The sequence below is a fragment of the Heptranchias perlo genome, chromosome 19 (genome assembly GCF_035084215.1).
Source record: "Heptranchias perlo isolate sHepPer1 chromosome 19, sHepPer1.hap1, whole genome shotgun sequence".
Classification (NCBI taxonomy): domain Eukaryota; kingdom Metazoa; phylum Chordata; class Chondrichthyes; order Hexanchiformes; family Hexanchidae; genus Heptranchias; species Heptranchias perlo.
Window position 1 is genome coordinate 16,640,360 of NC_090343.1, and position 21,479 is coordinate 16,661,838.

The 21,479-nt window shown below is 39.6% G+C and overlaps 1 protein-coding gene across 1 annotated transcript; it reads left to right on the forward strand.

Moving 5' to 3' along the window:
* The first annotated feature begins 1,319 nt into the window (after nt 1-1,319).
* Nucleotides 1,320-21,060, forward strand: LOC137335192 (myosin regulatory light polypeptide 9). The gene is made up of 4 exons (XM_068000391.1): nt 1,320-1,427; nt 15,838-16,038; nt 16,559-16,720; nt 20,438-21,060. The coding sequence occupies exons 2-4, from the start codon at nt 15,855-15,857 to the stop codon at nt 20,608-20,610; spliced, it is 519 nt and encodes a 172-aa protein (XP_067856492.1). The 5' UTR covers nt 1,320-1,427; nt 15,838-15,854; the 3' UTR covers nt 20,611-21,060.
* The last annotated feature ends 419 nt before the right edge of the window (nt 21,061-21,479 follow it).

A 21,479-nucleotide genomic window follows, 5' to 3' on the forward strand; every position in this document is an offset into this window, starting at 1 on the left:
ATTTCCTCGCCAATAAGAAAGGTGTGTAGAGAAAACTACTGTGCAGGCAGGCAAACTGGAAAACGGATGCATGGCTACTCGGAGCTGGGTTAATGCTGCCCACAGTTGTTTTACTTAGGACCCTCACGTCAGCATAGAGAGGATATTTTCATCCCATCACTCTGGATGGGATTCAACAACAGGTCTGGAGGTGAGAGGGCAGTGCATTAATGCATTGCACCATCAAATTCCCTTCTCTATCACACACAGAACACATATTGTACCTTATTAAAATGTTTGGTCCGACATTTCAATTGTAAATATTTGCACAAGTACAGAGAGTAATGTATTAGATTCAATTTTTTTCAAGTAAAGGGAAATAAGTTTGGCTTTTCAGCATTCAGTCACAAATTCACAGTCCAACATTGCACCACAGATTCAGTTTTAATTTTCTTGTCCAATAATCCATCTCATATTCTGAATTCACTTAGTTTTTTTTATTGGGTAAAAGAACTAACTGCCAATAGTTGTTTCCACTTTTTTTTAACCAAGGTACTGGGTACATGCATGGAATCATGGGGAAAGAGAGCTGGCTTCTCACCTTTGGGACCAATGTTTGAATTCTGCCCAAATTGGTGTGCTGGGAAGCTTTCTTTCTCTGATAGACATCAGAGTTCTAAATGAAGCGAGCATGAGAATTCTCAACTCAGTTCAAGTAGATGCGAGAATCAGTACACAAATATCCATAATCCAACATAAGTTAGTATTACTTGGACATCCTACTTATATCTGGATTATTGTGACAAATCAAATCTGCCAATAATTCAACTCTTGTTTGCCATTTTAAACAAACTGCTTGCCTCAAATGCAATGTATTATTGAAAAAGGGGTCCTGGACTCAACTGTGACTTGCTAATAAAATGAAATGACTATTTCTACTTTAATGATTTTTTAACAATGAATCAAGTAATTCTGTTAGAACATACCAATCCACAGCTTTATTTAAACAATATAAGCAAGGATGAATAAAACTAACATAATCATACCATATCCTTTTAAAGCAAACAAGACATTTTGATGTTATATTAGTCTGTGAAACATAACTGTCTCTGTGGTACATTTCTGCATTACAAGTGCTGGTTTGGCTTCACTGGATAGTTTCAACTATATAAGGCATCTTATCTGTTTGTGTGGATTTCCTTGTGCTAATATGCCAAAATCCATTGTACAACAAGCTATTTGGCAGCAATCCAGTCAGCATTTTATTGCCTTGTATGGACAAATCCCTGGAATGGGAGGGGAGGGAACTTAAACAGCTGTCAATAGACATTGGATGGTGTGAACACATGACCTGTACATCAGCTTAGGCAGAGCAAATACTTACTGGCATAGCTCTGTTACTTTAGACTTGAAGAAAATTCTATATTTCTCATCTTTTTTGAATACAGGTAAGAAGTATTTAAATATATCGTGTCTAAGCATATAGTTGTAAATTATCAACATTTAGACCTTTCTTGCCAAAATAATGAATTGAGGAGAATGTTTAACTTTATAAACTACCAATTCTTGTATGTCAGTTTACCAAAAATGCATCTTTAGATGAAGAAATGCCAAAGTGAACTTTACAGAACAACTCACAACCTTATGAAAGGGTACAGACAGCAAGGATAGATATATATAGTTAAAAAAAATAAAATGTGATTAGTTGTACAAAATGCTTTTTATACATTGTTAGATCTTTGATTCAAACTTTATAAATGCTTGGGCAAAAGCAGTAAACAGTTTTTCCAAGATACAATCACAGAAGTGACTGAGGAGTTTGAAGACCTTTACAGATTTCATTTTTAGTCGGTATAAAATGCACATTCATTCAGATCAAAGCTTTTGATTGTTAACATACACTTTTCACTCTGTTTAAGCTGCTCATATTGGGGAAGATTTCCTCTGCTCCTTATATGTTGACATCATAAACACAGCAGGAAGATTTCTCATGTTTTCTATTTCTTATGTTTGCTATTAGCAGCAAAATTATTAACGCATTCTAGGAGAACTATTTCTGATCACGCTAGAACTTATTACCAGAGGAAACCTTCCCCCATTGTTTAGAGATGCTTTATTGATTTTTCCTCATGGAAGGCTGCAAAAGTATTTTTTAAATAATGAAACAAAACCCAAATGGTATTAATTGCTTTTAACATGTTGTCAACCTCTACTGTTTAAATATTGGAAAACCTTGGTTTGTGATCCCATGAGCCTGCTCTGTGTAGTCAGTAATCACTACATTCTTCTGGGGAAAAAAATCAGTACATTTGACAATGATTACAGCTGTGTTATCTTGAGGCACTAGTCTGGTATTCAGTTTAAAGCCAGAGACTGTTGCTTGCATTCCTGAGCTTCTGAGTAGCATAAAGACTTCATTGCAAAGAGTGGTTAGCTTGTTAAATGATCCGTGAACTTTTGAGCAAATTCGACCTGGGACAGTTTGCAAACTGGGTAAACTGGATTGCAAGTGGCTAAAAAGTGTAAAAACTTTCCTGGATCTGATAAAAATATTAATTTTATTCCTAGATGCTGATCTGAGCAAAGGTTCATATGAGAACAGTAGCTGAAAAAATGGAGTAGGTGGAATTTAGTTTAAAATGTCAGAACAACAAAAACAACTTGCATTTGTACAGTGCTTCTAACAGAAGGTGCTTCACAGAGGTGTGAAGAAAAGCAGACATCAAGCCAAAAGAAAGATAGATTAGGAGAGGCGACCAAACGTTTGGTCAAAGAGGTGGATTTTAAGAAGTGTCTTAAAGGAGAAGAGGGAGTTGAAGAGGAAGAGGGCTTTAGGGATGGATTTGCAAAACATAGGGCCTAGGTAGCTGAAAGCACAGCTGGAAATGGTGGGGTGGGGGGGGGGGAGAACAAAAGGAGGGGGTTGCACAAGAGGTCAGAGTCATAGAAATAGAGAGTTTGGGGAGGGCTAAAGAAACTTACAGGGGCAAGACCATGGTGGGTTTTGAACATGGGGATGAGAATTTAAAATTTTAACTGTTGAGGTCCGAATAGCAAGGATGGGGATGGGGCGGGGGGAATGGGACAGTGGAACTTGGTGTGAAATAGGACGCAGGCAGCAGAGTTTTGAATTAAGTGATCTTTACGGAAGGTGGAGGATGCAAAGCCAGCCAAGTGAGCATTGGAGTAAGTCTGAAGTTGACAAAGGTATGAATGAGGGTTTAGCAGCAGATAGGCTGAGGTAGGGGCAGAGGTGGACAATGTTAAGGAGGTAGAAGTAGGTGAATTTGGTGATGGAGAGGATATGGGGTCGGAAACTCATCTCAGGGTTGAAGAGGACCCCAAGGTTAAGAACAGCTAGAGGAAATTGAGGCTCATCAAAACAGGCTGTTGGATAAGCAGTCTGATAATACAGAGTCAATGGAGGGGTCAAGAAAGGTGGTGGACAGGTAGAGCTGGGTATCATCAGTGTACATGTGAAAGCTGCCCTCCATGTCTGAGGGGCATCATGTAGATGAGAAAGTGGAGGAAGCCATGGATGGATCCTAAGGTAACAGTGCCGGATGGGAAGAGTCACCATTCCTAGAGATGCGCTGGCTATGATCGGATAGGTAAGAGTGGAACCAAACAAGGGCAGTTCCAGCAAGATAGACAATGGAAGAGAAGTATTGGAGGAGGATGGTATGATCCACTGTGTTGCATGCTGCAGAGAGGTCGATGTGGGATAATACACAATGGCCATGGTCACAAAGAATGTTGTGTGTGGCTTTGATTGCGGTTGTTTTGGTGCTGTCATAGGTTTGGAAACCTGATTGGAGGGATTCAAACAGTGAGTTATAGGACGGATGAGCACAGAGCCAGGATGAAACAACAATCAAGGTCCTTGGAGACGAAAGAGGCAGTAGTTCGCAAAGGCAGAGGAGTCCAAAGTGGATTTTTGGAGGAGGGTGGTCATGACAAGAGGTATTGAAAAGGAGAAAGGCAGAGCCTGAGGAAAGGGAACCATTTACAATGCCAGTACATATGGGGGCCAGGAAGGGAAGTTGGCAAAAATGCAATATTAACTTTACAGTAAGTATAAACAAAAGTGACCAGGGTTAATTTAAATCTATATGAGTTTGCTCTTCACTTGCATGGATATGATACTGTCTTGTAGCAATTAAAGCTGCTGTGTTCTGCAACTTAAAAGATTCCACACAGAGATATAGGGGGTGATTTTAAACCACAAGAACAGGTAGGTTGGGGGCGGGTTGGGAGTTGAAAATAGTTGTTTTTTGGGTCGCGACTGCATCCCAGCTTTATTTCCGGATTTAATGTCGGTGCGTAAAAGTACAGGCTTCCCACTGGGAATGGAAAATTTGAAAATTTTGCAGTTGCGACCCAAAAAAACAACTATTTTCAACTCCCACCCGCCCCCTACCTACCCGTTCTTGGGGTTTAAAATCACCCCCATAAAGTCAAAACATGTTGTGCCACATTCTTTTTTTCTCCCCTAACTAATCCCTTATGTTAGGTGCAATTTCACAGATGCCAGCCATGCACAAGCACTTTACCCAAGCGACAGTTCTTAACGTGTGAGCCTAGATAGTGAGTGCCAGCAGGATATCTGACCAAAAGAGGCACCACGGCCGAGCCCAATCCTGACCTAACCTGCATTTGTGCCACTGATTTAATTTTGGGGGAATTCAGCTTTAAAATCGTACATATACGACCCCATATCCTCACCAAGACCACCTACTTCCACCTTTGTTACATCGTCCGTCTCACCCATGCCTCCACTCATCTGCTGCTGAAACCCTTATCCATATCTTTGTTAGCTCTAGACTCAACTATTACGATGCTCTCTTTGCCGGCCTCCCATCTTCCACCCTCCATAAACTTGAGCTCATACAAAACTGCTGCCTGTATCCTAACTCACACCATGTCCCGTTGACCTATCACTCTTGTGCTCACTGACCTACATTGGCTCCTGGTCTGGTAACGCCTTGATTTTAAAAATCTCATTCTTGTTTTTAAATCCCTCCATGGCCTCGCCCCTCCCTATCTTTGTAAGCTCCTCTGGCCCTACAACCCTCCAAAATCTCTACGCTCCTCCAATACTGGCTTCTTGCGCATCCTTGATTTTAATCACTCTACCATTGGCGGCCATGTCTTCAGCTGCCTAGGCCCTAAGCTCTGCAATTCTCTCCCTAAACCTCCTTTCCTCTCTCCTCCTTTAAGACGCTCCTTAAAACCTACCTCGGTGACCTCACCTGTTCTAATATCTCCTTATGTTTTGTTTTGTTTGATTACGATCTTGTGAAGCGCCTTTGGACATTTTACTACGTTAAAGGCACTATATAAATGCAAGTTGCTGTTGTTGTACTACATTTTATACAATCTTAAATATTACTCCAACCTAATCGCCATATACTGAAGGGATTTACTTGTAAAATAGGCACTAGGCAGATCTGTACACTGAGCGCATTCCCACTTATTATGGAACTGTGTTTGCCATGACAGTTTCCCGAAGCAAGAAATCAGCTAATTGAGTGTCATGATCATTTAGGAATGCAGAAACATGCAAGTTAAGTACAGGTACTGAACACATCGATAAAAGTTATGATCCTTTGTGTGTTTCCTGATCTGCAGTTTGACTTGAATTTGCTGTACTTTCTGATTAAGCCTACATTACAAGTTAATGCATACTTTTCCATTAAAGGCTGAAATCTATTTCTTCAAGATGAATTGGGCAAAATGCTTTTTAAAAAATACATATAAATATTAGAGGGTGGCATAATGCATTTAAGAACCAATGTGCAGTGTAATGGTCTGAAAGGCACAGGTTTGATTTTCTCCCCATTCCTAAGTAACTAGGTTCCTAACTAAGTTTCAGATTTCAACTATGCTGCTGTGGGGGCGCGCACCAATGAGGCCTTAAGACGCCTGACAGTGAAGGGGGAGATTTAACGGGAGAGTCCTGCCCACATTATCCTTGCTCACCTCCCAGAATATATCGAACAAGATTGACTGCTTGTTTTCTTTGCTAGACTTAGTGTGTGGCCTGAGGAGATAAGGGAGGGGGAGGGGGGAGATGGAGAGAAAAATTAAAGGATTATGGTATGCTCAAAGAAGTGCAATTAAGAGATGCAGAGTGTAGGCAGAGACTTAAGTACTTTGAGACAGAGATTCTCATTGATCAAAGGTGTATTTTGGCAGACGATAGTTATTTTTATATTGCAGGCAACAAGTGTATTCTTCACCCACATTTATGTCCAAGTAGTGCAACTGGTTTCCCTGTAAACTAGCTGCAATGGTATTTTGTGCGTGCACAGACTGGTTGCAACAGTTCAGCCACTACTAAATGCATGAAGTAATGGCATCATGACATGCACAGAAAGTGACCTGCCTATAAATAATCTCCCAGTAAAGAAATGTGATGACATTACTACCAGGATTGTTCTGCAGTTGTCACAATAGTGCTTGCACCGGCCCCAGGAAGACTGGCAACAGTCAGGAAGACCCTGTAAAAAATCTTGCGTGTTTACCTGCCAGCTGTATGAGACCTTTATATTGGCAGCTGGCAGCATAAAAACAATATAAAAGCAGTTAAAGTGAGATTAGAATTTGCCATAAGCAGGTAATAATTTGCATTATAAAGTAAATATTATTCTATTTAGTTAGATAGTAAGTGAGGTGATTTTTTTAATATTAAATAATAGATGGTATGCAATGCATTCTAAATGTATGTGATCTAGAGGTTAGTTTGGGCTGACATTTAGATCTTAAAACCAATTAGGATGTGGATACCCTTTTCGTAATTAACCTAAATGAATGTTCTATTAAATCCAACCAATGTGGACATGCTTGTGTAGTTTCACAGTTTGGGTTTAACAATTGATAGTTGTGATACTGCATTATGCCTTGGAATGGTAAAACATAGGTTGTGTTTATAATTTCCTGCATGGCAAATTACAATCTGCTGGACTATCTTGGTTAGGCCTAAAGCATATGTCAGGTTCTTCTCAGTAGAGGGAGATTCTACGATTGAATCACCGTGGAATACTCTGTATGTCCTGGTAGTAGATAGAGTATTCCATGGTAATCATGTGGAAGAGGGCTGTCTGAATCCATGGTAAGGAACTAGTACACGGCATAAGAAAATCTAAAAGTCAAGAATATTTTAAAAACAATAGGATACAATAACTTGGTGTTGGTGAATCTCATTGTGAGTATTGTCTCTATCCAAGTGAAGTATGTATATACATTCTACAGATTCAAATTTAGATCGTTTTAATTTTCAAACTTCTGTTTCTAAGCACCACTGTCCTGCCACTGTCCCAAGCTTGAATCCCCCTTGGATAAGTCCACAGTTACCCTTTACGCTTCTCTCGGCATTCTCCAAAGGGCCCATCGAGACACCCGTCGCTGCCTCCATACGAGCAGCAATCCCAACTATCCCATCCTCCTTTCTTGCCCATTGGGGGCTAATCTCGTCAACCTCTTTCCCGTCCCGCTCACCCCATCCACTACTGCCCCGTTGGCTCTGCCAGCAGATTAACAATAACTGCCCCTCATCTGACTGTGCAGCCTTTGACACAATCGAGCATATTGTTGTTGTTCACGTATCAGTTCAAATTTCCCAAATTCTGTGTTGTCACACAAAATTGGCAGCAGTAAGATACTTATTTTTATTGTTTTTAATTGGCTCTATAATACATATCCAATAATTATCCATTTGGCACTTGATGCTTCTTGCTATGGTTTAATATTAACATGAAGTATATTGGAATTGGGTGCAAACAGTTCATTAAAGCATATGGGGCAGCTGATGTCTCGGACAATACACACTGGAACATTTACAACAAGCAGTAAATAAACCACTTTCAGTCATAAGTGTGGCAGTTATGACGCCTGTTAAAAGCTCGTCCATGGTAAGATACCATTACTCTAGGCCTTAGGAATGCAGGCTTTTACTCGATTAACTATTCTCAGCCATCTGGATAAATACAAGTACGAATAGTCTGTGGTGTATGAATGGATTATTTTAATAAATTACATGGTTAGAGTGTTAGAAAGCCATGGAAAAAAATAACTGTGGTTTATTCTCATAGCAGCAGAATGTAAAAAAGAGGGTGATTGATTACGTAGTTGATTTAAATCATTTCTAGTTCTTAAAGGTGTAAGCATTTCTTTAAATATAAGGACCAATAAATTTAAGAATAGAATTGTGCTTTCTGTCTGCAGAAGTTTAAATTATTAATGCCTGGTCTCCTTATGGCTCAGTGAGTTTATCCACTGAGTAACTCAGCTGTACTCACCATGAAAGTCCCAAGTCAGTACATCTCGGCCTGGATGGCAGGAGGGGTCCTGCTATTGAATTAGGGAGTGGGACAATACTTAGGGTTCACATTCCTGATCATTGTCCACTGACTAATGCTGGAAGTGTGTGTGTGTAGGTCAGGTGAGGACAGAATCAGGTTTAGCAATGATGCCTTCTGTGATCAAATAGGTTGCTGATACTGTCCATGATCACAGATGAAGAATGGCTATTTGGGTGAGGTACAGACAGTGTAAAAAGTGACTATGGAACTGTACCCAGCGAGGAATCAATGCTCTTAGTAGAGTTAGTCAGGGGAGAAAATTGGTGTGGAAAAAAAAAGAATAATCCCTTCACCAAAGTGGTTTGAATGATCTGCGGATTTCAGTGAGGTCTGAACTTCTGGATTTATGAGATCATTATGCAGTGGTTTAAGGTTCATGCACAGTTAGAGCTGATACTGGTAACACTTATTGAAATTGCCTATCTTCTGATATTTAATACAGCACCATCTTGGTATATGTGAGAAGGACTATGATTTATACAACGCAATCCGTTTTGACTGATAAAAGATTTGGGTAGTGGTATAAAAACACCAGCTATCATATTTGTTGAGTGTAAGAATCTTTAAAAATGTAGTTGATATTTGTGGTGGTAATGTAGGTATTTAGCAGATGAATATGAAGTCCTCTAAGAAGATAGTAATGGCAGGGGCACTGTAATGACAAGTGGGTGTTTGTATCAAATAGTGTGGCACCTTGGAGGCTGGATTAGATATAAGGAAACGGCTTAGGATAGGAAACTATGGTTTATTTAGTATCAACTGCTTTTCAAGTTCTGAAGATTTAGATATATTAATGAACTCTATTAACTAGCACAGTTGTCTTAATTGGAAAGGGCCACACTTGCAGTTTCTCGGGCAGCCAGTACCAGAGCTTGGAAACTAAGCTTCAGTTGGAGAATATAAACAGAAAATGCTGGAAAAGCTCAGCATGTGAGGCAGCATCTGTGGAGAAAGAAAGAGAGTTAACGTTTCAGGTCGAAGACCTTTCGTCAGAACTGGTCAGAAGGGTTTTGACGAAAGGTCTTCGACCTGAAACATTAACTCTTGTTTCTTTCTCCACAGATGCTGCCTCACTTGCTGAGCTTTTCTAGCATTTTCTGTTTTTATTTCAGATTTCCAGCATCTGCAGCATTTTGCTTTTAATCTACAGTTGGAGAATCTGTTTTAAGGAATGCTTCCTGAATTAACTCTTACCCACAATGTAAGAACTACATGTACATACTTAATTACATCTGGGCATGGCTCTGGTAAGGGTCAGACTTGAACAAAATTTAGAAAACAAATCAAACAGCTGAAATTGCCACAGACAAGTTTTACTGTGTTTAATACCCACTAAATTCCTGCTACTCCTTCTGTTTGAGGCTTTCATTGTCATTCAACTATGTCCATTATAAAGGCTGATTCTAAGATGCACTTGCAATTAACTGTAGATTAGGCATAACGCAATGGGAATTCCAAAATACAGCACTTCCTATTTCACTACAAATGATCAGAACTGGAGACAGTTATTCAAAAATGAACAGGGAGTCCAACAAATATCTGCAATCTGAGAGAGTAACATCTGTATTTTGCAGATGATTCATTAGGAAAATGCATTTACGTGCATTTAAATGCTTTCAATTCTCTTGGGTTCTTGACTGATTCTGGTTTAAGGTGCAGACAATCTAATAGAAATATCCAAATGAGGGTAGAGGAAAATTTCATGCAAATAAATGGGTTTTGCTTATAAATTTTTAAATCATAAATAAGCAGATAAGTATGGCTGATACCTTTGTATTATTAAGAATCAGGGAAGGAAACAATTTGGCCCATAATGATTGTGCTGGTTTTAGCTCCGCAACAGAGATAGAGCTAACTACTCTATTCCCATTTCCCTGCTCTTTCCTTGGCCCTCTTAATATTTTTTTTTCACATGTTTATGTAATTCCCTCAACAACATTATCGCATTCCATATTCTAATAACCCTCAAACTGTAATATCTATTTTCCATTGGCCACTATATTGTGAATTTAAAATAAAACTGTAAAACTGTTAGCTGAAAAGACTCCGTGTGTTGAGGTGGGGGAGGTGAATTGGGTGGGGGGGGCGGAGGTGTTGAGATCCAGTAATACACAACATTATCTATGGATATGCACATTTCTGTGGGTGCTGTCTAACCAGTTGGTCTGCTGAGGAAAGGGGGTTAGTCAATCAGTTAATTGCATCTGCAATCCTTGCTTTGAAATGCTGGTTGAAATCCAAGTTAGTTGGTACATCACAATCATTGTGATTTGTTTCTGGAAATCAAGCTATTTGAGATATGCAAGGCAGGTGTAAAAAGACAATAAGGTCCTTCCAAATGCTGTAACTTGACGGTTCATACATTAACCACTTGAAAACTAAGCTTGATTAAAAGCATGTTTACATGCCTAGTCTGAACAAGCTTCTTTGACCTGGAGTGTCAAACGCCTGCCCAGAGAATTTTAAGTATATCTGACTTTACACAGTAGGTCCCTGTAGTCAACGGTTTGATTTCCGTGTCATAGTGGTGAGATGGTGCTGTATGAAGTGCAGAACCCTTTATCATCATCACAAGGCTCAGTTAAAAGATTCTGGAAAGAACTCTTAAGATTTTAGGCATTTTGTTATTTCTGAAATAGTTTAAAGTAGCGGATAAATTAAGTATCGGTATTGCTAACTATTCTGCTGTGTTCCTTTTGCTTCTGAGTAATTGTAAATCTTGTAAATAAGTTTGATTATTAGTTTTATCCTGAACAAGATGACCTAGTGATCTCTGTCTTTTAGAGAGGGCAAGAATGCATGGTGAGCAGCTCGTGCAGCCTCCAGTCTAAAATAACTCAGTAAAAGAGTAATTATTAATCCTTGCAACTCCCATTCACAGCACGCATATGGTTATAAGTTTCTGATAATAGGAGGCCAGGTCTACCTACAGAAACTGCATATTGCTGCAAACACAATAAGAGTCAGGAGAGAACCTAAATTGTACAAATCATTTACATGTTATTTATATATATATATATATATATCGCCTTTAACGGTCTCAGGACATCCCGTGCTCCCAAACAGGCGCGCAATCAATAAGCAGCACGGTAGCGCCGTGACACATGATAATGAGCTGCCAGCATGTGTGGCACGTTAACAACAAGACTTGCATTTATATAGCACCTTTAACATAGTAAAAATGTCCCAAGGCGCTTCACAGGAATGTTATCAGACAAAATATGACACCGAGCCACGTAAAGAGTTATTAGTCAAAAAGGTAGATTTTAAGGAGCGACTTAAAGGAGGGGAGAGGTAGAGAGGCGGAGAGGTTTAGGGGGGGAATTCCAGAGCTGAAGGCACAGCTGCCAATGGTGGAGCGATGAAAATTGGGGATGCGGAAGAGACCAGAATTGGAAGAGCGCAGAGATCTCAGAGGGTTGTAGGGCTGGAGGAGGTTATTGAGATAGGGAGGGATGAGGCCATGGAAGGATTTGAACACAAGGATGAAAATTTTTAACTCAAAGCATTGCTGGACTGGGGGCCAATGTAGGTCAGCGAGGACAGGGGTGATAAGTGAACAGGACTTGTTGCGAGTTAGGATACAGGCAGCAGAGTTTTGGATGAGCTCAAGTTTACGGAGGGTGGAAGGTGGGAGGCCAGCCAGGAAACCATTGGAATAGTTGAGCAGATCCATGCAGTGTGCCCCATGCCCCCTGTGTGCAAATTTCTAGTCGAATGTTTCTTAACCCCAATTTCAAGTGTAATTTCTAGCTCCAAATACAACCTATAGAAAAAACAAATTTGGGTCAGTAGTACATTTTCACTTTTAAGCATATAATTGGGACCTTAGCAGAATTGAGATTTAAATGTCAAAACATAAAGGCAACAAAATGTACACTAGAGTTCACACTTGCATGAGGGAAACAGACACATAAAATTATAAGTGGAAATATGCAACAAAAAGAGTGTGGTTTGAATACTTCCCAATTTGCATTGTTATCTACATTACGTGACATCTCGTGACTGACGTGATGAAATAGATTAAGAGCATCACATATAATCCTTAGTGAAAAATGTTGAAGTACAAAGTAGTTTGAAGTTTGGATACTTACTGTTGTACAGAATATTATGATCACAGCAAGCCATCATTTGAAACAATCACAAACTATTATTTTGCAGTAGGATTGGTTGCTTACAGAACGAGTGATTCCTTGCGAGTTGTGCATCCAACATATCCTCATGATGATTTTGCATGGACTGTGCAAAGTAACCAAATCACTACACTTGTTAGCTTAATTTTTCTCTCCTGAAGGCACTGACACCTTGTCTGGGGTGTGGTTTCACGAGCACCAAGTGCTCTCTGGTACCTTGCTCGGGTGGCTGTTCTTCACACGAGACTAGACAGTGAGAGTCGGCAGGTTATTCACCCACAGGATGCATTATAGCCAAGTCCAATTCTGTCTTCACCTGATTTTCACATATGCACATTTCCAGCAGGGGTCAGTGGATAGCGATCTGGAGCAGGAACCCTGCCTAATTTTGATTCAATTTATTTTTGTCCCTCCCTAACCAAGAGACATTGAAGCTAATTGAAGCATCCTTCTGCCACCCTCAATAAGATCAGCTAACTCAGAGCAGACCAGGGGTCAAATCTGGGTGGTATACCTGGGTGCAACATTACATGGTGCGTTTACCTACCAAACCATCAGGAGAGTGTCAGGGGCTGTATATACTAAGTTCAGAGAAAGTACTGGTACACTTTGGTAATAAATTAAGAAATTGTTTTCTATTGCAAAAGACGATGCTCAATTTAAGTTGGCAAAGTAAATAAGTCATTGCGAACATGATTTTAGAAATCCCCCTTGTTCAGTATGGAGGCTTCTAAACACAGTTATAGGTTAGTAAATTTTTATTTCCCGTTTTGCATTTTCAATGGACTGCTTCGATCATGAACTTTGAAGATAAAAAAAAATGGAACAAGAGCTTCTTTCTTTCATTTTGGCCCAGAGATAGCTGATTAATGTTTGATTCTTCATGACAAGAAATAAGCCACTCTTTCAAAGTCTCTTGTAATAGGAGACAGCTGTAGAATTGCAGTGAAACTAATGCCATAATAAATAATCCCAGCAATTTCATTTGAAACAAATTACTGTTAATGAAATGTGCAATTGAGTATGATTAAAAATGGACCTCATACCCAGTCAGGCTCCAGAATTGCTGCCTAACTTGACATTCAAAATGAATGTTCTGCTTTTATATTTTGAACTGCTTAAAGGGAAAATCAAATATATTTTTCCAATTACTTGAACATAGAAATCTGAAAGCAACAAAGAAGGCTTGGAAAGCATCTAAAACTGTCTTGAGATTTATTAAAAGCTATATTTGTCAGTTCCCTGACTGCTCTGGCCTATACAGACCAGACAGTCCCATGTTCAACCCCTGGTCGGTAGCACAGTGGTGGTGAGGGAGCCATGACTGACCACACCGTCCCTAACCTAAAGAGTGAAATAAAACGGACCAGGGTTTCCTCTCTTGATTGCCCCTTGCTTGAAATGCACACAGGAGGACAGGATCAAGCTTATCCAGGTGGAGCATCTTGTTGGATAGTCTGCCAAAACTCAGTCCAGACTCATGTATGAGGGATAGTAAGGAGTACAGGAGGGCTGCTGTGAGCTAGTGGACCATATCTCAGTACGGGTCACTACTTCCAGAAGAAAGCAAAGTGAAAATATATTGGAGAAGGGGGAAAAACAAGACCAAAATAATGATTGTATCACAGCCAAATTCTTCCTTTTTTTTTCCTGGGGAGTGGGGTGGGTGGAGTTGCAGTAAAATTGCAGATCACCACAAAGTCAAATGGGTGGCCTCCATAACCATTATTCGAAATCAGTTTGAAGAGAGTGGTAAAGTAACGAATAACACAAAGGCAGTGAAGGACACATAGGCTTAATACAGCCCCAGTTCTGTTCTTTTCCTGTACTTTCAAACAGCATCTAATTAAAAACAGAGCCAAAAATGCAAGTGTATGGATCTGTTCTATTTCCTGTGGGTTGCTATTTAAATATTTCCTTGACAGACAAACTCCACTCGAAAAAGTGACTGAATTTTATTAAATGTACATAAATTTTCCCAAATTTAGCAGGAAAGGGACACCAATCCTTCTGTAATGAACGTTTTTCCCCCTTCCAATTTTTTTAAAATTTCCCTTCCTCTTCTGAAGGTGTTAAACTCCCTTACTGACATACGGTTTCATGGGCAGTGGTCACCTTTCAGTGCCTCTCCCACGTACTCATTCATGTGTGCACCTTGATGGTGAGTGTCAGCAAGGTATTAGACTGTGGAGGGGAGGGTTTACAGCCAAACCTGTTCCTGTCCTCACCTGGTGCAATTCCAGCAGGTATGATCCCAACAATCTGGAAGCACTGGAGAATTTTCTCCTCCCTCACCAAGGGATCCTGCAGCCAGCTGATGGGCCTCTTCCACTATCCCAGCTGACATCAGCTAACACAGCAAAGCCTGGAGATCAAATCTGGAACCGTTCCAGGCTGTATGGCTCAGAGACTTTAGCTCAGGGCCATCCAGGAAGCATAAATACAAAATTGAATGTGTCTCCTGTGAGTATTAAAATCCAAGGGAAGCTGATTATAGGGGAATTGCCCACCTACGGTATGGAATTTCAGACACTGCTAATTATTGTAACACTCTATACAAATTCTGGTAATGAAATAGGCAAAGACTATAATTGGACTCATTTCAATTTAATTCTAATCATCTTGTAAAAATACATTTTGGAATGTTCCAATAATGTAACACAAGTCCTTATAATAGTTAACTTGTACTCATCCACACTGTAATCCTTTTAGACTATGCTAATAAAAAGCCTGAAAATAAATTAATCTTTTCATTGAAAGAGCATTTCTGCATGTTAGTAAAATTGGGATAAAGATAACAAAAATAATTCTTTATTACAATAAATATACTCCAACCTCGAATATTTTGAGGTTCTGTGGTTATCTCCAATTTTACTTTGTAAAATATTCAGCTTTACAATATCAGTGTCCCATTTAGATGAAAAAAGTTTTATTTTAAAAAATGAACATTCCTCAGGTAATTGCAGAGCATAACAACGAATCTAAAATGAAACCACCTCACTATCTTCAGCAAAATTTTAGTTTCTGTGGGAAATAAAAAGCTATTTATGATATTTCACCATGTTCTGATTTTAATATGGTGAGCTTCACCTAATCCATGTTGTGGGTTTTGCAGCATTTCCCTAATTAAGAGATTAATCCTAGTAATTACCTTCCAGGGAATGCTGCTGAAAAAATATGAGTTCATTTAACTCCTTTATAGGTTCAGTGACTTGATGGCATTCACAAATCAATTCTCTTCTACCAGTCAAGTAGCCCCAGACTTGCTAAAACATGAATCTGAAGTGTCTTGCAGTATGTCTACTATTTGTGGTGCATTTTTTTTTAATAAAGCTTTTAACTTATGTTCCTTTATTTGCCAGGCCACTAAGACATCAACATGTCCAGCAAAAGAGCAAAGGCAAAGACCGCAAAGAAGCGCCCTCAGCGTGCGACTTCCAACGTGTTCGCAATGTTTGATCAGTCTCAGATCCAAGAGTTCAAAGAGGCTTTCAACATGATAGACCAAAACCGTGATGGCTTCATTGACAAAGAAGATCTGCATGATATGCTGGCTTCCCTTGGTAAAGCTATGAAATATCTACAAAAATGTACAGCATTTTCATGGGAATTGTGGCCTACATTTTATTAGTCAATTACTTCATATTAGAACTTTAAAAAAAAGTCCTTTAGGTTTCCCCAACTCCTAATTGTTTGCATAAAGTATAACTGGTAAATATTGTTTAAAATTCTGTTTGCGCTTGTTTGCACAACACATATTATCGAGAGCTCAATGGTATGAAACAGTTGTCAAATGATGAGTAGGCCAAATGTGTTTGTTCTGTTGTCAATCACAACCACCTTAATGAAATATAGTAACATACACAGGATACAAATATATTGTTTCCTCAAATGTTAATTTTTGAAAAAGCTGTCTCGAAAAAAGGCTGTTTTGTTACATTAAGCTGCACAATTTCCTCCACAAATGCTGTAAAGCCTGCTAAGGAGAACTCAGTTACTGCATAGTCAGCTGCCTTCTACTGCACAGACCTTGAATGAAACAATGCAGGCAGCTCACTTTCAACTTTGAACCCTTGTGAACAGGAAAGAACCCGACAGATGAGTACCTAGAAGGGATGATGAATGAAGCTCCTGGCCCCATTAACTTCACCATGTTCCTGACCATGTTTGGTGAAAAACTAAATGGCACGGATCCAGAAGATGTCATTCGAAATGCCTTTGCTTGCTTTGATGAAGAAGGGACAGGTAAACTGCTTTTAATAAGTCAGTAATCTCTAGAATCTATTCTAAAAGCACAAAGAGAAAGAAGCCCAATGCTGCCAGCAGTTCTAAAAGATTTAGATTAGTAAGCATCACTAGGCTGACAGCAGATTGTATGTATGATTAATGTTCACGTTTTATTTTAAGTCTATTCAGCTATATAACATCTTAATCATATTACATTGTGACCCTTGCTAAATTCTCCACTTCTCAAGCTCCGCTGATACCAGCAATTGTTTAGGTTCGACTTAGCAGCAACTACTGTAATAGCCAGTAGGTGTAGGAATAACTGTCACAGTTTTAAAAGTTGTTTAGTTATTCACTTCAGTTCGAGAATACTCTAATTAATTGTATCCCTGAGTTCTGCTACCCCATGTGAATAAGACATGTGGATATAATTTATCGGATGTACATGACTGTAATGATGACTGGACAGTCCCTGCTGGATACGATATAATTCCTGTTAGAGTTGGTTTAAAAAAACACCTGACTAGATAAAAAGTTTGAGGCTATGGTTACTGTGGCCTTGAACTGGCACTCAAGTTACTTATTTGTAAAGCTGTGCAATGGAGCTACAATTCTCTGAGAACCCATTGAATTAAAACAACAATGTTACAGGATATTAACTCCATTTGATGTCCTTTGTGATCAAGTTGTATATGTAAACCTCCTGAACTATGCTCCTGGATTCACAAATTACATGCAACAACTGAATTATTCAGAAAATTTAGAATTATTATTATACTTCTGCTTACCTTACTTCTAAGAGTTTTTATCAGAATGAAAAATGTATGATGTCACAAACATCCTGCATACACAAGATAGCATTCTTCTCTGTCATAGATTTTCAAACTAGGGTCCCTGGACTCGAGGGAAGTCATAAGGAGGTCCTAATAGGTCCCTCAGGTCACCAAATTTCTATCGATATGATGTCAGATATCCATTTTTTGTCTGTATTTGTTGACTCACCAATGTGCTCATTATTTACCAAGAGCATGTTTTCTGCAATCATAGCATTAATTTTCATCGGGTAGCAGACACCATCTTCTGAAAGTTAGGATAGGCAGTCCCAGGGAATATGTTAATAATTGCATGAGGTTCCTTGAAGCGTGTCGACATATTCAGGAGGTTCTCCATGCAAAAATAATTGAAAATCGCTCTTCTATATAGCTCAGTAAAAATGCATAAAACAAATCTAATTTGTGAAAACTTTGCTATCATCCAACCACTAACTTTTTCAATTAAAAAAATTGCAATAGTTTAGATAATATTAAAGACTGCAGTAGTGTATTTTTAGTTTCTACACAATTTGATCCCAAAGGCTGTGCTATATAGCCTGAAATGTACCCCTACCAAAACATTATTCAGTACAAGTAGTGCAGCCTCCCATTTTCTGTACAGCTAAATATGTATCACCCAGTTCTGACACACAGCACTGTATATTCTTCTGCTGTTGCTTAGTTTTACGTGTTGTGGTAACTTTCAGTAGAAAGGAGGAGCACTATCAATACAGCTATGAACTACAGTCGCATGGTGCTAAAGGGAGAGGGAGCAGTGCATTCATACAGCTCGGAACTATGGTCACATCATCAGACGTGAAGAAGGAGTGGTGTATTAATACAACTGAGGAGTACAGGCTGATCCTTTGATAGGAGAAGGGAGTTTTAATAGAAAAGTTGTTACATGTGAAGTGAAAGAAAGAACTTGCATTTATATGGCACCTTTCATAACCTCAGGACATCCCAAAGCACTTTACAGCCAACGAAGTACTTTTTTGAAGTGTAGTCACTGTTGAAATATAGGAAAGGAACAATGATTTTTTTTTGCAGCATGTTACTAGTAAATGCTACATCTTAGATAGGCTAATTTAGACAAAGTAGCATCCACAATATGACATTCTGTTTCCATCTATTCTTAGGAAATAAAATCTTTACCCAGATAAAGGGGGTGATTTTAGGAGGCAAATGCAAGTGCAAGGGGGCAGGGGGATTCCGAAAATCGCGCAAATTCCGTTCGGGTTCTGAAGCCGGCTCCAACCCACCAGCTTCCGAGTTTCCCAGGGACCCACCTGTGTGCGCACGGGCGATCCGAAACTGGATGACAGTTATAGAGCCAAATGTAGCTCATTGAGGTACTTAAGGCACTTTACCTGTGACAGATGAAGGGATTAGAAAGATTTTTTAAACTTACCTTGCCCACCGCTTCTGATTCATGCCTGGTGAAACCTACCTTTGAAACCTGTTCCGATGTCCCCCTCTTCACCCTCCTGAAGTCCCCCCAATCTCACCCTCCCGATCTTCCCCTCCTCCCACCCAATCTTCCCCTCTCCCCCCTGTCTTCCAGTCCAGTGCCGGATCTTCCATTCTCTCCCCCCCCCCTCCCACATCGGTCTTCCAGTCCAGCACCGGATGACATCTCGCTCTCTCTTTCCCGCCCCCCCCCACCACCTCACGTTGCAGCTCCTGATGGCAGCCAGCCTGTCAATCAGGCTAGCTGCCGGGGGCAAAACCCGGAGAGGACGTTGACCACTATCAATCAATGTGCGATCACGTCGGAAACAGTAAGTTTGGATTATGTGGGTTTGCCACACGCCCAATCGCCCCCCTCACTGCCATCCCGCCTCCCCGCTAATATCGGGGCCAAAGAGTTAAATTGATTGTGCTCTCCCAAAACCTTTCTCAGCCTCTTCGCCTTTTAAAAAATATTCTGCTTTTCTATTCTTCCTACCAAAGTGGATAATTTCACATTTCCCCACATTATACGCCATCTGCCGCCTTCTCACTTAACCTGTCTATATCTCTTTGTGTCCTCCTCACAGTTTACTTCCTCACCTAGCTTTGTATCATCAGCAAATTTGGGTACATTACACTCGGTCCCTTCATCTAAGTCATTATAGTAAACAGCTGAGGCCTAAGCACTGATCCTTGCGGCACCCCACCACAACCTGCCAACCCAAAAATGACCCATTTATTCCTACTCTCTGTTTTCTGTCCGTTAACCAATGCTCAATCAATGCTAATATATTACCCCCAATCCCATGAGCCCTAATCTTGCGTAACAAGACTATGGCATCCAAAAGTTCAACAAATAGTACAACTCCAGAATATAAACAGTGATCAAAATCCATAATAGTTGAATTACCCCTTCCTGAAAAAATTGTCTCAAAGCTAAAATAACTACGTCCTGATTGCTAGCAAGGTAAATTCAATAGAGTTCATCTTTTTTTAATACTTTCGGTATTGGCAGTATTGTATCCAATGGTTTCTTGCAAGCAAGGAGATCAAAATGAGCCTTTCGCCACCTGATCAATCAACAGAAGAACTGAAGTAACCTCTCTCTTAAGCTACTAATTTTTTAAAAATCAAGATTTTCAGTCAAACTAATAATATTCAACAGTCAACAAACAATATCCAAATAAAACACATGATTCAATTGTGCAGCTGGACAGAATTCACACCAGCAAGAAAAATACATTTGTGTCTGCATAATTCCACTCAATTAAAAACATTTCAGATGAACAAGTGCATTAGGTAAGATGTCAACAATGCACACACTGAGCTTATTCAGATTACCTCTGCTATTTACATAACCATCGACAATCGAAATCAGTAGGCTCCAAAAGACATCAGCTGATTCTTCAACTGAAATGAAATAAAACACGATTTGAGACAGTCATGTAGTAATAAGTTCAATTTCCTGTAGGTTTCATTCATGAAGACCACCTGCGCGAGCTGCTGACCACAATGGGAGACAGGTTCACAGACGAGGAAGTCGATGAACTTTTCCGAGAAGCACCAATTGACAAGAAAAGCAATTTCAACTATGTGGAATTCACCCGCATTCTGAAACATGGCGCCAAGGATAAGGACGATTAAAAATACATATTGTATCTGCTTCTACTCTCACTACATTTCAAAATCTCTTTACAGCGCACACCTTTCGCCACTGATGCGATGCATTTATTCTAAACAGCAATTTTGCTTCTCTTAAGTTTTGTATGAAGTTTTAAATTAGTATAGGCTAGTATCATATGTTGTATGAATGTTGGAAAATGTGGCAATACAAATATGATCAAAACAATCCAAGACACTGTGAGCACTCAGTTAATCTTAAATATAAATTAGGTTGAAAGTGTCATGAATAATAATAATGGAAACTCCTGCAAAGCAATGGAGTAAAAAGAGCTTAAAGCAAATCATCTACAGTGAAAAGCAGGGACACAAGAATAACAGTATCTGCAACAGGATTTGGCACCTAAGTTTTAAATGAAACTTTGTACTACTTCTGAGTATTATATGGCTAAATAAAGGTCACATTACACTTGAGATGGTTTTGTATTCTGTAATTATGCATTTTACATTCGGTTGATCAGGAATGGACCCATTAACAATTATAATGGTGTTACCCATATCTAATATTTGCTGAGACCTTGGGCTATTTGGTCCATCCCTTACACTCCTCTGAACAGCTTGTCTCACAACCATTGGAACACCAAAAGCAGCAGAATTATATTAAAAATAGACAAGGGTTGTAGAATCATAGAATCTTACAGCACAGAAGGAGGCCATTCGGCCTGTCATGCCTGTGCTGGCTCTTTGAAAGAGCTGTCCAATTTGAGAGCTTGAGCATAGAGGTTAGCAAAGACAGAGAGTGAACCTCTAACAGAGTGAAGCGCAAACAGAGTGAGGACATTCAACTGGGAATTTGGTGAGTGTGAGAATTAGGTACAGAGGGGGAAGGAGAT